The sequence below is a fragment of the Neopsephotus bourkii genome, unplaced genomic scaffold (genome assembly GCF_033783945.1).
Source record: "Neopsephotus bourkii isolate Nb327-2 ecotype Australia unplaced genomic scaffold, CSIRO-AGI_Nbou_v1 NB_716, whole genome shotgun sequence".
Taxonomy (NCBI): domain Eukaryota; kingdom Metazoa; phylum Chordata; class Aves; order Psittaciformes; family Psittacidae; genus Neopsephotus; species Neopsephotus bourkii.
Genome location: NW_026901215.1, coordinates 1,680,520 through 1,697,856, shown reverse-complemented (window position 1 = coordinate 1,697,856; position 17,337 = coordinate 1,680,520). Strand labels below are relative to the sequence as shown.

General features: G+C 51.5%; 1 protein-coding gene across 2 annotated transcripts in view; it reads left to right on the top strand.

Moving 5' to 3' along the window:
- PFDN1 (prefoldin subunit 1) overlaps positions 1 to 14,942 on the top strand; it is a 31,838-nt gene extending 16,896 nt beyond the window's left edge. Inside the window, exons 4-5 of one of the 2 annotated variants that reach the window (XM_061354031.1) lie at positions 2,055 to 2,110; positions 2,243 to 2,960. In XM_061354031.1, the coding sequence (XP_061210015.1) occupies positions 2,055 to 2,110; positions 2,243 to 2,363 (177 nt within the window). In that variant the 3' untranslated portion in view covers positions 2,364 to 2,960. Of the gene's footprint in view, positions 1 to 2,054; positions 2,111 to 2,242; positions 2,961 to 14,728 lie in introns of those variants that run through there. The other variant, XM_061354032.1, reaches the window with a different exon arrangement.
- The last annotated feature ends 2,395 nt before the right edge of the window (positions 14,943 to 17,337 follow it).

Here is a 17,337-nt window from a genome sequence, read left to right as displayed (position 1 = left end):
TAAAGCTTAAGTTTATATTTTACATTGTTAACTACCTTACTCACATTTCTCACTTTGCATAGCTGGCTCAAGCTGGTCAGAGTAATCCTCCAGTATCCACACGGTGTGGCTGATCTGGTTACTCATGTACCACGAGCTTGAGACAGTTCTGCCTTCTTATTATGACTCAATTGCCAAGGTATTATGAAATGTGGATTTTTGATACTAGCCTGAATTTGAGATGCGCTGTCCCTGCTGGCTTTTAGTACTGTTTGCAGAAGAGCAGAGAATGGAGGGTTGAGTTCACTGCTGAGGTCTTATGTAAATCCATCCAACTGTGTAGCAAGGAGAGATCCTCTTTGCTGACTGTCCGTGAAAACATGGGTTTTAACCTGCCCCCAGGGGTGTTTGGGCTGTTGAGCCTGGAGAAGAGAAGGCTGCGTGGAGACCTATAGCAGCCTTCCAGTATCTGAAGGGGTCATACAAGGATGTTAGAGAGGGACTCTTCATCAGGGACTGTAGAGATGGGACAAGGGGGAATGGGTTGAAACTGAAACAGGGGAAGTTCAGGTTAGATATAAGGAAGAAGTTTGTTACTGTGAGGATGGTAAAGCACTGGAACAGGTTGCCCAAGGAAGTGTGAATACCCCATCCTTGACAGTGCTCAGGGCCAGGTTGGACAGAGCTTGGAGCAGCTTGCTCTAGTGGAAGGTGTCGCTGCCCGTGGTAGGGAGGTGGAAATGGATGAGCTTTAAGGTCCCTTCCAACCCAAGCCATTCTGTGACTCTGTGTGAGCTGTGTTTCCTGACATTCACAGCTTTCAGAGTGAACTGCGAAAGCAATGAGGGGTTTTGCATTTGGTTTGAAAACTTTTCTCCTTCCTCATCTCATTTCCTAGAGGAACTGCAATTCGTGATTACAGTTAGTCCCTTTTCTTTGCTCCCCTGTCTTGGGTTCCTCCACTTTTGAAGTGATGCATTGCGTTTTTCAAGACAGCATTACAAAGCTGATGTGATACTTCCCTGCTGTTCATCACATAGCAAAGCTGCAAGGAGAAGACCTGTCTTTGTACAGGGCTGGGAAAATAAGCTTTGGCTGCAGTACATGTCTTAGTGAGAGGAACTGTGTTCTGAAGATACCAAAGGAGTATCAATGTGTATGAGAGAGCAAATGTCAGTCACTCTGCAGAAGAAGCAAGGTAGCTTTACCCTTCTTGTTAAAGCTAAGGAATGAAAGCGTGTATATGTGAGTGTCTGTGTATGTATATATACATATACATATGTAACATTCTTAATTTCACAATTTCTATATAATCCTTTAGAATCCAAATTGATAACCTTGGCTTGCTGGCAAAATGCACATGCCTGCATAAAGGCTGTACCAGTGAGGCTTGACTCTTGCAGAGGCTGGTGCACAGGCTCACTCACTCACTGGCATGGGAAGCATCCTGCTTAGCAGCAACGATCCAATTTTTCCAGTCCTGATACTATCAAATTCTTGTTGTGCTTCACAGTGCAAGGGGTATGTGTTAAAGCTATTTTGAAAGCATTCTAAAGGGATGAGCACAGACTCTTTTTAGCTCGGCAATGTTTGTGCAGTATTAGGAGAAAAACCAAGTAATGTTTTTCTTCCCTTGTTTTTAAGGAAACATGATATGTGAGGGGTGGAACAATGCTTTGTTTCAGGAAATGTTATCCGTTTCCACTGTAGGGCTCGATGGATTCTGTTTTTAAATGTGGCATTCTAAAAAGAACAAGCTCTATGATATAAAGACATGGAAAACTGATTCTTCATTAGGGGTGGAGAAAGTGATTATCGCTGTGTGTTTTCTCTGATAGTATCTGATAGTCCCCTTCTCTCCTGCTATATTCAGCATGTTTAGTTGTCAGGCGTTGTCAGACTGAATTGCTAAAAATAACAAATATGGGGGAGGCTCTGCTGGGCAGCTCTGTCTGCTCTGTGCCACTCAATTTAGCTCCTTCGTGAAAAGGGCAAAAGCAACCTGCAGCTTTCAGCTTGAATTGGAGTTTGGTTTTAAAATCTGACTGCAATATTGTTGTGTGCTTGTTTCCCAGGCAGTTCTTTCACATGAGCATGGGAGACTGAAAGTTCACTGCTGCAGAGATAAAGGGTTGGTTGTTTTCTTCTCCGCCTGCAGTAGAAAATGCAATTGGGAAAGCTGTACCTAAGTGCTTGATTTCCAGTTCATAAAGTCTTCATGTGATCCCTAAACTGCTATGTCCAGTTGTCCTATCCTACACAGTGAACTTCTTTGCTCTTGTTCATGGTGGAGAAATGAACACTGCTCGCAAGCACTGCTGTGCTTTGTGTTCAGAGGCTTGGATGGTGTTGCAGATCTTCTTTCTGGTAAAGTTAAAAAGTGATTGCATTACAGTGAGCAGACATCAAAGTTAACAACAAACCTCTTCCCTTGTGCTGCCTGGAGTCAAACATGCTCATGCTGTGGCTTCCATTTCTCTAATCTTATTTCTCTGGGAGCTTTGCTGGAGCCCCGAGGCATAATGGTGTTGCCCCCTTCTCGATGAGTGTGCCAGGATGTCTCTGGTTGGGTTGGCACTACAGTGTTTTCATACCCTGAGGGAACAGTTTTAAGCAGGAGAGGTGTGGCTGGAGAGGAGTGCTGGAGCATGGGAGTTGATATTCTCTGGGCAGGTATGGATGGAGCAGCTCAGCATGGCCCTGCGCCCCTGGCGTGCTCTCTGGCTTTTACCCTGAAACTATGCATAGAGGCTGATTCTGAGGGTGCCTTAACCATGTGAAAACAAGTCTCTTGAGATTTGTGGTGCACTTTGCAGACCACTCGGCAACCAGAAGAAGATAGCAATTGTTTGGCAGTTCCCAAGTTAGACCGATTTTTGTCTGCGATTTACAGTGTAGAAGCTCTCATCCCATGGTTTACTCGGGATAGGCCAGTGCCCAGGAATGTGTGGTGGGCTTTTTAAATAAACAGGGGAAAATAAGGAATGCTCCTGTTTGCTTTGGAGGGGGGAAGCCTCAAGAATAGCCTTCTGTGCTTTAGGCTGGAGCAGGTTTTACTTTGGATGAGTATGCTGTCCTCTCATTCCACTGCTGGCATACATGCACGTACTGAGGACATGATCTTAAACACATGTTGTCACAGAAGCTGCCCCTTGTTTCTAAGTGTGTGCATGGAAGAGGTCAGTCCGTAGCTTGGGTTCAGCCCTCTTGGCTTTATGGCCTAATCTGCTCTAGGAAAGGCTGATGTGCTTCTGTCACTTGTACAGGAGCCAAGCCAGACCCATGCTGGTGCTTGGCTGCAGTCGTGATCTGCAACATGTACCAAACTCCTGTGGCACAGATCGTGTGCAGGTTTGGGGCATTGCTAGGGTGTACACTGATTTTTGTCTTCTAATTTGCTTGTCCTGCAAGGTGGTATGTTGTAGCTTTGTGTTTGGTCTTGGTGTGGCTTTTGTGTTTGGTTGGGTTTTTTTGTGTGGTTTTTGTTTTTCTATTTGTCTCCTCTTCCTCCCTCCCAGCTTTTCAGTATCTAATATTTGGGAATTTAAAGTGGTGATATCTCTTTCTCCTCTTGACCCTGAATTCCCACCTTGGAGGTTTAGTAACTGCAGGTTTCTTTAACAAATCAGGAGTCCAGATGTTCTCTGCATTAAGAGGGAGACAATGATGCTTCCAGAGTCACTCGTTCCTAGAGGTGGTATCTCCCTCTGCTTGCTGTACAGGGAGGCTGCATCCCTGATGTGGGGACAGTGGAGTATGCAAATGAACTTAGTAGGCAGGATTAACATTTGGGCTTACACGGACCTTTTAGGAGGAAGCTATGGAAGCTCCACAAATCATGGAGATTAATCGGGTGACAGTGAGGTGCAGAGCCTCCTCAGGCTCCCTCTGAGGACCAGGAGAGGTGACAGCCTTCATCTTGCATGACTTTGGGTGCCTGAGGCAGCTGCAAGTGTCTGGACAGTTCCTTCTGGGCACTGACATTCAGACTTGGTGATGTTCCTGGGGCATGTTTCATCTTCACTCGTCCAGGCCCAAGTGTCTGCCTTCACTGTGGGCTTGCTCCTGCTTTTCAGGCTGCAAAGCCCGAGGCTTAGCTTGCTTTTGAGGACATGGGTGGTCCAGCTGCCTGCCTAAGCTTGCTGTCAGCTGGGATCATCCAGAGCTATGGCAGATCCTTGGCATGGGCAGAGCTGTCAGCGCTGCTCTGCCCTTCACTGAGGTGCTTGTTTTGAAGAAGGGAGTAGCTCCAAAGCTCTGTTTTTTTCCTATAGGTCTGGCTGTGTTACAGGGAGGAGAGTCTGCATTCTCAGTCCTGATATTTGAAATGGAAAATCCTCTGAGCAGTGAGAAAAATAGGCTTGAAAATAATGAAGTGGTGAGAAGGTTGAGAGTATGGTGGGCACAGAGCCAACACTGTCAGGACAAAATCATTATTTATGGAGAAGCCCTCTGACACTGGACGGGGGCCAGACAAATTTAAGGTAAATACTGGAGGAATTGGGGCATAACTAATGCTGCTCCACTTCTTTCTGTCCTGTAAACTGACTGCTGATGGTAGCATGAATAACAGGCCTTATTCCTTGCTTCCAAGGCTGTGATGACTCACTGACTTCACTTATTTCTTTATGTTTAAGCCTCACAGTCTGTCCGATTGTCATTTGTCAAAAGTGAGGGTAGCAAAAGGATTGTGTTCTCAACATTCTTAACTTTATATGTGTTTTATGCTGTTTCTCTTCTATCTGAATCGCATAATCTCTCATCCCAGACAAATGCAGGCTGGTTGTGTGCAGCCAGCATCTTGCGGCTTTAAAACGAAACAAATGCTCTTCAGTAATCGTGAGGAAGGAGGTGTATCTTTTTAAATCCTGGTTCCAGTTCCTATGGTAGGTTAGTTAGATAAAGATCAAATAAGAGTACATTCTGCTTTGCACATTGCGTAAGAAGCTTGCCCTGTGTTAAATAGTGCACAAGTCACTGGTTGCAAAACATGATGTTGTGATCTCAGAGGCACAGAAAGAAGAAATCATCACGTTTAAGAGGCAATTCCCAGCTCTGAAAGGATCTTCCACTGGTCTAGACCTGGCCTGGCTTTATAAATCAGTCACAACGCTTCAAACTCCCAGGTTTTTGCAAGCCACTGCTTAATAGTAATTCTTTGTTACTCTTCCCTGCACTGCAGACTGCAAAGTAAGCACACAAACTAGCTGAGAGGGCAAAGGCTTCATGAAGGGAAAGCTGGAATTTGATTACTGTTTTATTTTCACTGTTCCTACCCTTATTTTTAGATGGGTAATTGTGGATTTTAAAAGCAGGAGGATAATTAACGTGGGTGTTGATTGCTTCCTTTCAAATCCTTCAGAAGCCGGTTATAGAGGTACTTTCAAAATAAATGTTATCCCAGAAACTCACTTTAGGATTTATTTTTGGGGAGAGGTTGTTCTGATTAAAAAGGAATTAGAAAAGAGTTTAATGGAGAAAGCTTTTAAGACAAACTTCGCCAGTGTGCTCACATTCCTTTGGATTCCAGGGGAAAGTGAAATACATCATGACAATAAATGAAACCCCACTTCTGCTGCTGTGTTTAAATGGTTTTGTCCGTCCAGGAGCCTACATTTAGTCATCTGGGTTTGAAAACGTTGCTTGTTTCCTCTGATTAGCATTAAGCTGCTTTTATAATTACACTGAAATCATTTTAACACAAAGTTGGTAGATAAGTCTGTCTTTGTCATTTTAAACCAGGGTCTGATTCATTGTCAAAGCTCTCCTTTGTGCTTATAGCTGCAGAAGTATTCAAAGCAATGAGCTGAGCTGGATGCGAGTCCCTCTCCAAATTCCTCCTTGCATGAGTAATAGTTAGTCACAGAACCAGAGCCCCTGTCCTTGCCTTAGTCATCCAGGCCCATGCACTTGGTCCTTGCTGTCCTTTATGCTGAGCAGCTCTGGGGAGGGGGATTATCTATGCCCAATAAACCTCTGTCCTGCCCCATCTGCTCCATCTAGCCTGGGGAGAACAGGAAACGATTATTTGGAAAGCGTGCTCCTGCGTGCAGGAGACCTGACCCAGCCCTGAGTCAGCTTTACACAGCCACACCTTGCTCCAGGTATGTGCAGGCTGTTAGGGCTTCCTGCTGGCCCTGCCGCTGGGGTCACCCTGCTCATTGGGCTGGAAGTGTATTCCTAGTGAGGAGATGGCTGCATCCTGCCTGTGAGGCAGCCAGGGGAGTCTGAGCTGGGGGGGATGCTGCTTAGCTGGGAGTTCACATCACATTCTACATGAAACCTGGAGAGGGGCTTTGGACAAGGGCCTGTAGGGACAGGACAAGGGGAATGGCTTTAACTTGACCCAGGAGAAATTGAGACGAGCTCTTAGGCAGAAGCTCTTCCCTGTGAGGGTGCTGAGGCGCTGGCACAGGGTGCCCAGAGAAGCTGTGGCTGCCCCATCCCTGGCAGTGTTCAAGGCCAGGCTGGACACAGGGGCTTTGATCAGCCTGCCCTAGTGGAAGGTGTCCCTGCCCATGGCAGGGGGTTAGACTAGGTGAGCTGTAAGGTCCCTTCAAACCCAAACCATTCTGTGATCATCTCTTTGTTGCTGATTTGTCGAGTCTTTCAAGTTTATGGAAGTAATTTTTCTTTTTAAATGGCCTTGTTTGGCCAGGGCTGAGAGACATAAGGTGTGGTGTGATTGTGCAAAAGTCATATTGCTGGGAGGTATTCTGGTGAGCAGTTTTGGCTCTGCAGGACCATGCAACCCAAAGCACTAAATTAGGGAACTTAACACATTTTGCAAGAGTCAGTTTTGTGAGGGCCACTTCCACCAAACCAAAACGTGGGGATTTTCACAATCTGGGTGAGTTTCCCCTCCCCATGTCCTAAGTGTTTGACCTGACTGCTGACGAAAGTCTGGTTAGGATGCAGTATCTGTTGTGAAGCAATGTACCACTGAAAACTGCCCAGTTCTGGACCCTTCACTACAAGTGAGATACTGAGGTGCTGGAGCGGGATCAGCGAAGGGCAACGGAGCTGGTGAAGGGCCTGGAGCACAGGTGTGATGAGGAATGGTTGAGGGACCTGGGGGAGTTTATTCTGGAGAAGGCTCAGGGAGGACCTTATTGCTCTCCACAGCTGCCTCACAGAAGGATGGAGGCAGGAGGTGGCTGGTCTCTACTCCCAAGGAACAAAGATTAGACTGGATATTAGGAACAATTTCTTCACCAGAAGGGTGCTCAGGCATTGGAACAGGCTTCCCAGGGCAGTGCTGGAATCACCATCCCTGGAAGTATTCAGAAACCGTGTAGAAGAGGCCCTTAGTGACATGGTTTAGTGATGGCTTTGGCAGTGCTGGAATAAAGCTTGGACTTGATGATCTTAAACGTCTTTTCCAACCTAGCTGATTCTGTGATTCTAAATGGGTGGTTTTGCCATGAAGGGTGTCCCTAAAGAATCCACTGGCTTGATAACACATTTCTGCTGCCACCTATTGAAAGGTTCCCAATCGCTTGCTTTTGTAGCAGTTAACATCAGGCTAGGGAGCAGGAGTTCACTGGAATAATCCATCATTGTCCAGTTGCAGACAGCAGCCGTCTCAGCCTTTAGTGAAAGTACAGTTCTGGGGCTGAGACAACAGGTATGTGCAAGGGACAGAAGGGCTGCTCCACAGGCAGGTTTTCCCCTTTTTCTCTAGAAGGTGACCTCGCTTGGTACCAAGTGTGGAAAGCAGCATGCACTTCTTCAAATTAGCTTTCTCAAGAGCACGTTCCTCAGGGTTTCAGAGCACCACGGGAACGATGGGGGAAGCCCTGTTGGTTGTGCCATAGGTAGGATTGGTACATGATGAAGGTGGATTTGCACTAGCAGTTCTTCAGGCAGGTGCTTCTGAAGTGTTGAGTTGGCAAGTGTACTCTTATGCTTGATATCTCCTCCACTCAAATCCAGGTGGTTTTGAAATGACTGAGGGTCCCCGTTACCTCGTGGAAATAGTGGCTAAGGGAAAACCCAGGGATCTGAATCATCTCTGCTCTCTCCTCTTAGTAAATGGCGTCATTGCGCTGCTGTCAGCAGCTGTCATCAGAAACCAGCTGGGCTCCCTTCCTATTACACTTCACTCACTCTTGAGTAAACTCTGGGCAACTTCCTGAGAGCAGTAACTCTGCTTGGAAAGTCCTGAAGTGTATCTAAATATTTGGTGGTTGCTGTAGCGTGGTAATTTCTAATGTGTACTTGTGCCACAGTGCTGTGCTGGGTGAGGACCAGTGCTGGGTGGACCCATCAGGGCGTAGGGCTGCCTGCAGACCCACCCCATCACTGGTGCCCACTATCTCAGTTCCTTCCGAAGCAGAAGCAGCCAGGTGCTGTTCAGCAGGTCCAATTCCTTCCTGTTGATGGGTTCCAAGTGAAATCCTGTTAAATAGGGCACATCATCTTCCATGAGCTCAGGCTGACTGAAACATTTGCCTTGCCCACTGTGTGTGTGCTGGTTCCTGGGTGTGCTGTGCCCTGGGAATTCCAGCCACCTGAACAGTGTTGGTGGCCTCCAGAGGAAGGGCAGCTCACAGTGCTACTGCTGCCTGGCCCCAGCATGCAGGCAGCACAGCTTGCTTTCCTCCTGAGGAAGATCCTTCCCTGGACAAGCGTGTGCTCCCTCCTCTGTCTCAGGCCCTGCTGATCACTTTCCCAAACAGTGTGCACACAGAGCCCTTGAGGAATGCCAGCAGTGACCTGGATTAACTTTGGGAGCTACAGAAACCCTTGGCTAGGAGGTTTATTGAGACAGTGTCACAAGATGGCTTGTCTCGGGGCTCCTGTTTGAGGCACTGCATCATGCACGAAGACTCTGCAGCATTCCTCGACGGAAGCCTTCTAAGTGCAAGAGTGGGATGCCAGCATCTGGCGGCTAGTAGCCAAGTGTGCTGTGAGCCGTGGGGAGGGAAAGAGGGAGGTGTTCTGTGGGGAGAGACCTGCCAAGTTGGATGGAAAACAAGTAGGTAGAAAAGCAGTTTTTAAAAGGCTGAAGTGAGAAGGCATGTCCCAAAACCAGATGCTTACATTTCCATGGAAACATTTTTGTTTGGGTTTAAGCACATTTGTGTTTGCAGGTAGGGGCTTGAAGCTCTTTTCCTCTTGCTGAGCAGAGAGAGAAGTAAAATCTGAAGAGCGAAACAGTAGACGTTGAAGGTCCCTTCCAACCCAAGCTTTTTGATGATTCTATGAATGAGAAACTGTTACTTTGAAACAGGAAATTCACCCGTGAGCATGAGGCACAGCACAGTGTGAATGAGCCGTGGCTGTTGCGTGTAGTTTCCTGCTGAGAGCAGGAGTGCTGTGGTGGCTTTTGGAGCTGAGGGTGCATGCTGCGAGACACCGAGCTCAACGGCCAGCTCAGGACAGGGCTCTGCAGGCACGCGGAGCTGGCTGGAGGCAGAGCTGTCTGAATCATAGTGCTGGGGCAAGTGTGGTGCTTTGATCATCGAAAGCCTGTCCGAGAGGAGCTGATGAAGTTTTTTCATGCTGTGGAATCTGTGGATGTTGGCTCTTTAATCGGTCAGGAATGTAAGGTTCGGGTGCGTCAGCACCATCTCCAGTGAAGCATGAGCAGTGTGATGCAATGAACCGAGGCGGGAGGCTCAAGCAGGAGGTGACTTCCCGCCGTGTCAAGAGGCCACGGGCCACCTCCATGAACCACAACTCCTCTTCTTCTTCAGGGTGTGAGCTGTAATTGTATTTGCATTAAATCTTGTCTTTCCGCAGCAGCTGCCAAAAGCAAATAGTGAGGAGCTGGTCAGGGAGCAAGTGTGGCCCATGACAGGGAGTGAAGTGCACGGGGAGCCTTGGAGCGGGGTGATAGCAGGATGAGTGCTTATGGCACTGCTTTTTGCCAGGGCACTGCTCCTGCACCTCAGTGGGAAGGGGTGGCTGGTGGGTGCTCCCTTGTGCATGCTCTGGCTGGGGCAGAGCAATCTGGTGCTTCCAAGAGCTTTGTACAGAGCTTAAGCAAAGAGGTAACTGAGGCTGGCAGCAGCCTCCCAGAGCCATTGCCTGGAGCTGCCCAGCACTCCCTGAGAGTGGAGCATTGCAGCCACCATCCCTGCCGAGTTGTGGGGTCTTACAGGAGGCAAGGGTCACAGGGCTGGTGGTGCCCTCCATGCCCAGGCAGCCACCTTTCTTCCTGGGGAGGGTTCCCCAGGACGCTGATGGACATGCGTTGCCTGTTGGATGGGGCTGCCTGAGCAGCCAGTCCTGGTTTTGACTGCATCTCTGATCACTTGGGAGATGGTGCTTTTACTCCATGTGTACTAAAACCCTACACAGGTTAGGCCCTTGTACCACATGCCTGGTTTAGGAAGGCTGCTGGAAAGCTTAGAATTGGGGAAGGCTTCTGAGAGCTGGGAGTGAACAGTAATGGCCAGACTTGATGGTACCATTTGCTTTCAGGCACAGCCCAGCTTCACAGCCCCTGGTAGATGCTGGGAGGTCCAGCTGGTGGGGTTGGCTCTGCTTCCCAGTGAAGAGTTCTTGGCCATCTCTTCTCACCCTCCATCCCAGTGCCAGGCAGTCATTAGCGTGGCAAACATACTTCCAGAAAGCATACTGAGGTGAGAATATTTCCTTTTGGGCTACTTTGCAGACAGATCATCAAGGCTGTGGTTTGTCTTGCTCCCAAGCATTGCAGCCATTCCTGCCCAGGGAAGGTGACTGCTGTTGGCAGCAGGATTACTTTAAAGGAATTGCAAAGCTACAGGTTGAGAGGCATTGACTGTACTGGTGTTTTGGGGGCATCTTCTGCAGTTGTGCACCCTACAGGCTCTCTGCACATGGCCCAGACCTCAGTAGCCTGTTGCATGGCTATGTGTTGGCCTTGTGGCTCAGTGCAGGGCGCACCATCCTTTGTGTGCGGAGGCAGAGTGGGGCAGGAGGGTTATCACCACACACCAGGTCTTGGATGAGGACCAGAGTGTGGCCGGTGGTGGGAGCAAGTGAGGGTGAAAACGCTTGTCCTGTGGTGAAGCAGGGCAGCTGGCTTGATTTCAGAGTACGTGTGAAGCGTGCTGCCCCCTTAAAGATGTGTAACTGCAAATCCTGCTGCCTTCTCACATGCCTTCAGCCACTCTCAATGCAGCCTCTGGCTCTACTGTGGAGAGGCTTCAGGTGTGCTGATGGGACCTGCAACTCAGGTCATTCCTCCCTGCATGGGAATAACTGTCATGCAAACAAAGCAGCGTTCCTGGAACATCCAAAGGCTGTGGCAGAGTGGGTGCATTCACTGCCCCGACAGAGCAGTGATCACAAGCTGTGCCTCTTAGATAAGGCACACTAACACTCTAGAATAAATCTCTAGCAAGCAGATGTGGCAATTGCAAATCAGAGGAGGAACTGCTCTTGCAAGTCCTTGTCCTCCAAGGGCTATAGTACCTCTACTGTGGATTCAGGCTGAGAGAGCTGGCCTGGGTCAGCCTGGAGAAGGCTCCGGGGAGACCTTAAAGCAGCTGCCAGTAGCTAAAGGGGCTACAAGAAACCTGGAGAGGGGCTGTGGACAAGGGCCTGTAGGGACAAGACAAGCAGGAGTGGCTTGAACCTGCCACAGGGGAGACTGAGCTGAACTCTTAGGCAGAAGCTCTTCCCTGTGAGGGTGCTGAGGCGCTGGCACAGGGTGCCCAGAGAAGCTGTGGCTGCCCCATCCCTGGCAGTGCTCAAGGCCAGGTTGGACACAGGGGCTTGGAGCAAGCTGCTCCAGTGGAAGGTGTCCCTGCCTGTGGCAAAGGGTTGGAACTGGATGAGCCTTAAGGTCTCTTCCAACCCAGACCATTATGTGACTCTATGAACTGGCCCTGCACTGCAGCCAGAGCCATCAGCTGACAAACCTGCCTGCTCCTGCTCTCCTGTCTGTATTTCCTCCTTCCTGCCTTGCCAAGCTCTTGAGAGCTAAAATCTCGCAGCCACGGGCTGGCCCAAAAATGGGGTCACAGGATGTAGGTTTAACCGGGGCTGCAAATCGAGAGCAAATGAAAGCATGTGATGAGCTCAGGGCAGCTTGGGGGTGGGGATGAAGAGGCCTTGGTGGTGTTCCTCCCAGGGAACAGATCCCACCAGCCTGGCAGGTCTGGCTGGACCAGAAGAGCCTCCAGCAGTGCGGAGGCAGCATGTGTCAGCCGCTTGCTCACAGCGCTGCTCCCTGGGAAGGTGCAGCAGGGAGACACAGAGCTTCCTGTCTAGACCCCAGTAATCACCGTGAGGAGGAGTTTGCACGCAAGCTCCTGCTCTTTCTCCTGGGATTACCAAAGCAGAAACCGGGGAGCAGCTCCTCGGGCAGGAACACCTCGCTTCTGCCACGCATCTCGGAAAATGTCGTGGCTGTCTGCTCCTTGCTCCTACATAATTCCAGCTGCTGGGTGGGAGCCAGTGGCTGTGCTGGCTCTGCATCACTGGCTGTCGGTGTGCAGGATTGCTCAGGAAGCCTGTATCCCCCCAGCTGTGGGTGCAGGGTTTCATGGGATGCTCCTTGAGCTCAGTGGTGAGTCTCCCTGGAGGCTACTTTTGGGAGGGAGGAGTAAAAGCATCGGGACCAGCCCAGATCCTTTTGCCCCAGAAATTACGTGACCAAGGAGAGTGACTGAGGGTTATACAGATTCCCTGAATCCTCACCTGCCTGGGGCTGCAGGTGATGATTAAGTAAAGAAATGGCATTAAACCACATCCCTTTACTATGAGCTGTGAAGCTCAAGCACCTGGGGAGGGCAGAGCATGGTACTGTGCAGGAGTGGGCATTGTGGATCGCTGTTCATAGCCATGAGCACTCCTGCTCTGCACCAGGCCAATGTGGACCTCAGATGGTCACCAGCATGGCCTCCTAACTCTGGAAGTGCCTCTTGCAGCCTGGTGGGCACAAGGGGGAGTGTGGAGGACAGGAAGGCAGAGCTGTTCATAGCCTAGTTCCATTGCACTAAAGAATAATGGTGTAGTAATAAATGACTGCGTGGAAGTCAGCTCTGTTGGTGCCACTCTGCAGTCAATGCAGTGAGCAGGAGCTCAGACCCGCTTGGGTTTTCTGGGACTTGTCTCTGCTCACAGCCCCTGGATTCAGTTCCCTGGCTGTGAACCCTTTGCTGCCTGTTGGGGCAGCGGCAGCAGCCCTCATGCGTCAGCGGGTTGCAGGCAGCAGGAACCCACGCTGCCTCCTCGCCCTGCAGCTCCTCAAAAGCAGCTCTTGTGCCTGGGGACCGTGTGAGAGGGACAAGGAGCCCTTTGCCGTACCCACGGCCCTCATTGTCGCTAACAGCTTTCACTGTTTGAATAAAAGCCCTTCGCAATTCAGAATCGGGGCTTGAAGGGATGGCCTCATGGCACGGGCATTTCAGCTGAGTGCACAGATGTGTCACTGCGGTCTGCTGCGAGGGAGCAGAGGGGGAGTGATGGCAGCAGAACTCTGCTAATGAACTTCCCTTCGGGGCTAAGGGGGCTTGCAGGAGTCAGGGGGAGGCTATCAGGGAGCATCAAAGAAGGCTGGAGAAAAGATGGAGAGAGCAGGTACCTGGTCTGTTTTCCAAAGGAACAACTGGTAGGACAAGAGGTAATGGCCTCAAGCTGCAATTTCTTCACAGAGAGGATGATCAAGTATTGGAACAGGCTGCCTAGGACAGTGGTGGAGTCCCTGCGAGTGTTCCCAAACCATGTAGATGAGGGCCCCAGTGACCTGGTTTAGCTGTGGCCTTGGCAATGCTGGGGAATGGTTGGAGTTGATGATCTTGAGGGTCTTTTCCAACCTGATTGATTCTGTGGTCAGCTTCACAGTGGCTGTGTCCTCTGGCTCATGAGCGCCCCTGGCCACACGCCCCATACAAGAGGCTGCTGCTCCATGGAGGCCAGTGTGTGTGTGCTTGGATAAAGGCTGCAGCCTGCACCCATGGGTGCTGCTCTGCTCTCTCACCGATCCCTCCGTGGGATCCCCATGTTCTCCACAAGCCCAGCTATGGGAATGTTCCCCAAGGGTCTCCCCCAGCTCACAACCAAATGCATTTGGAGATCAGCGCCCAGAGCAAGGGCTGCCCATGCTCCCCCAGCATTGCCTTCTGCCTGCCTGGCCTCACCAGAGACTGTTGCGTCTGTTGTTTGGAAACCTAGAGAAAATAGTCAAAAGAGCCAAGTGCTGATTTTTCCAGTCACCTAGGAGCACCCAGACAAGCAGGAAAAAACGCTGTGTGCTGAATTCCTATCTTGGGATGCACAGCTTCGGGCTGCTTCCCTGCCAAACCTCTCCTAATTAAAGATGATTAAGGAAACACACGTATTTGGTGATGATGCCAGGGAATTTCTGATAGAAAGGAGGGTCTGGGTTTAGAAAACTGGCCCAGCTGGAGGAAGAAAGAGCCTTTTTTACCCAAGTGCAAAAGGACTTTGCTGTTGAATCCATAAGGAGGCCTCAGCATGTTAATTCCTCTCTAGGCTGCAAGCCTACAGGATCTGATTTGATTTCCTTCCTTGCTATGGTTAACGTATCCCACTTTTTGCAGCTCTGCTGTTGGAACGGCCCCAGCAGCTCTGAGGAGGGTTCAGAGGGAACAAAATTCAAAGGCTGTGTAAATGTTGCAGAGGCTAAACATTAACGTTTCCAGGCTGCCTCTGGGAACGAATAACCGCTGTCCTCGCCTTGGGAACGTGCAGGGACACGCGTGCCCTCCGCCGGCTGCCTGCAGCAGGTCCGTGCAGTCAGCACCAGGGTGAGCCTTAACTCTCCTCTGGGTTTTCTACCTTGCAGCAGAAGAAGTCGTACCTGGAGCGGAGCGTGAAGGAAGCAGAAGATAACATCCGAGAGATGCTGATGGCAAGAAGGGCACAGTAACCGTGCGGCTCCCACTGGCCTCCTGCGACCCCCTTGGGGTGGTTTTGGGCAGCTCTGCCCAAGTGCTGGTCACTGCTGCCCACTGGGTGTGCTCCTGTGGCAGCTCCAATAAAACCGCTGTGAAACCTGGGCTCCATTCCTACTTTCATTGACAGATTGCGAGCTGGGCTGGGGCAGCTGCAGGAGAGAAGGCTCCTTAAGGGGGGACCTTAGAGCAGCTCCAGTGCCTAAAGGGGCTACAGGAAACTTGGAGAGGGGCTTTGGACAAGGGCCTGTAGGGACAGGACAAGAGGAATGGCTTTAACTGCCAGAGGGGAGATTCTATGATTGCCTACCACTTCAGGGTCTGCTCTGCCTGTGGGGATTTGATGGAGAGAGGAGCCGGTGCTGAGGTTTGGGTTAGGGTTATTTGGGGCATCCCGCTTCACTCTAAGGAACCCAGAGCCCTTGCCTGCTGGTGCTGGGCCCGGGTCAGACTGGCTGCTGTGTGCTGGAGTGCAGTGGCTGGCAGGGCAGGGGCAGCCATCGCAGGCACCTCCAGGTCCAATGTGCGTGGTCATCGGCTGATGCCTCAGCAGTAACAGGCCCCGATTCCCTCCCTGCACCGGGTCTGACAGAGCCCCGCGTAGCAGCGAGCTCATGGAGGGGCAGTGCCACCCTGTGCTGCGTGCTTGCAGTGCACCAGCCCGGCCGCCTCCTTCCCTTGCTCCTGGCTGAGCTGAAATAGAGTCTTCAGGGACCTCTCCTCTCTCGCCCATGGGTTCTGTTGTGCTCTGGGCTGGCCCTTTGCCACCCGCTTCCCCTCAGATCCTGTCACCTCCTCACTGCCTGCTCTGGTCTCACCTTCGGTGGCACTCGCACACCTGCCCCATGGACACTGGGGTCCATGATCCCCCACACATACAGTGGGGAGTTCTCACCCAGGACAGAGCCTGGGAGCAGCTCAGTACAATTGGACAGTGCTGGTCATCTACACCCAACCCATCCTTTCATCCCTGTACCTCGCTGCTTTTCCACACTTCCTGCTCCCCAGTTCACCTGCACCTCTGCAGCCCTTCCTGATGCAGTGTGTGAGATGTACCCAGGGTCAGGCCCCGTGGCACAGAGCGCAGGCATTGCAGGGGGTGTGGTGCTTGTGGTGGCTGAGGGTGTGAGGTGGCTGCACAGGGCTGGGGTAGCTCATGCCTGGCTAGGCCATCCCTGGGGTCAGCCAGGGGGGTAGGCACACAAAGCACTGTGTGGAGATGAGGGGGAAGCCAGGCAGGCAGGGGAATGGGTGCAGCTGAACACCCCACCTTTACCCTTCCCTGCAAGATGGGTGCACCGGGGACAACCCTTCTGAGCCCTAAGCTGCTGGGAGGTGACAGCGACCATTCCGGAGCCTGGCAGCAGAGCTGAGCTCAGCCCTCAGCCAGAGGCTTGAATGCTGCTGGGGCATGGCTGCTGTGAGGGGCCCTCACCCACCCAGCCAGAAACATTGTCAAGGCCCATTGGAGGCGTGCAGTGTGCCTGGGCTGTGCCAAAGGCAGCGGCACCACCCTGGGGGGAACTCGCAGACTACAGCAGGCAGAAGAACCCAGCAAAGTGCTGGCGAGGCCTGAGCAGAGCTCCTGATGTGGCAGCCGTAACCCTCAGCTGCTGTTAAGACTGCCGGTGCTGCTTGTGCTGGGCCTGGGGCAGGCTGGCTGCCGAGTGCTGCAGCAGGGCAGCTGGTGAGGCAGGGCAGGGCAGGTTCAGTGCCTGTGGTGATGTGTGGTGCCTCTCACAGCTGAGCCCGGTCCCTACAGTGACACTAGACCCAGGCCCATGCAAGAGCAGGTGAGCAGAGCCGCTGCATCACTGCAGCACAGGAGAGCTTTAGGACGCAGACAAGGGCAACTCCTCACTCAGCTCAGCTCAGGCCACCCCTCCCTCTGCTGCCAGATCTCGGAGGGGTGGATACACCATTCGTGAATGCTTAGTGCAGCACCCGGGGACACCCTGCTCCAGAGGGTGCAAGGTGACGGGTGATGTGCAGCAGCACAAAGCACAGCCAGTGTGTGTGGCTACCAGGATCAGTTTTGCTCCCAAGGCAGGAGGATAGGAGCAAACCAGGGCAGTGTGCAGCTGGGTTGTGACAAGCAGCAGGTTTCCCCTCTCTGCCACAGATACAAGCTTTTTATCCCTCTTCTGGCCAGGCATGCTACGAAACAGCTTCAGCTCTAAATCCTCGGCACTAAATTAATCCATGGCCTTGTTTCTTCTTCCCCATTAATTCACCCCCCGCAAGCCTGCTCAAAACAGGGTCAGCCCTGAATGAGCAGAGGGATGAAAACCCAGCTGCGCTGCGCACTGCAGGATGAGGGGTCGGGGTGCCAGGCACAGGCATCCCACAGCAGCTGGTCCCACTGTGCTCCCACAGCTCATGCACTGGGGTGCTGCAGAGAATCCCCCCCATGCTGGTAACAGAGGGGCCAGAGGTGCCCAGACTCCTGCGAGGGGCTGCGGCACCAACTGCTGCTGGAAGGCACGTCCATGGCTGGTGT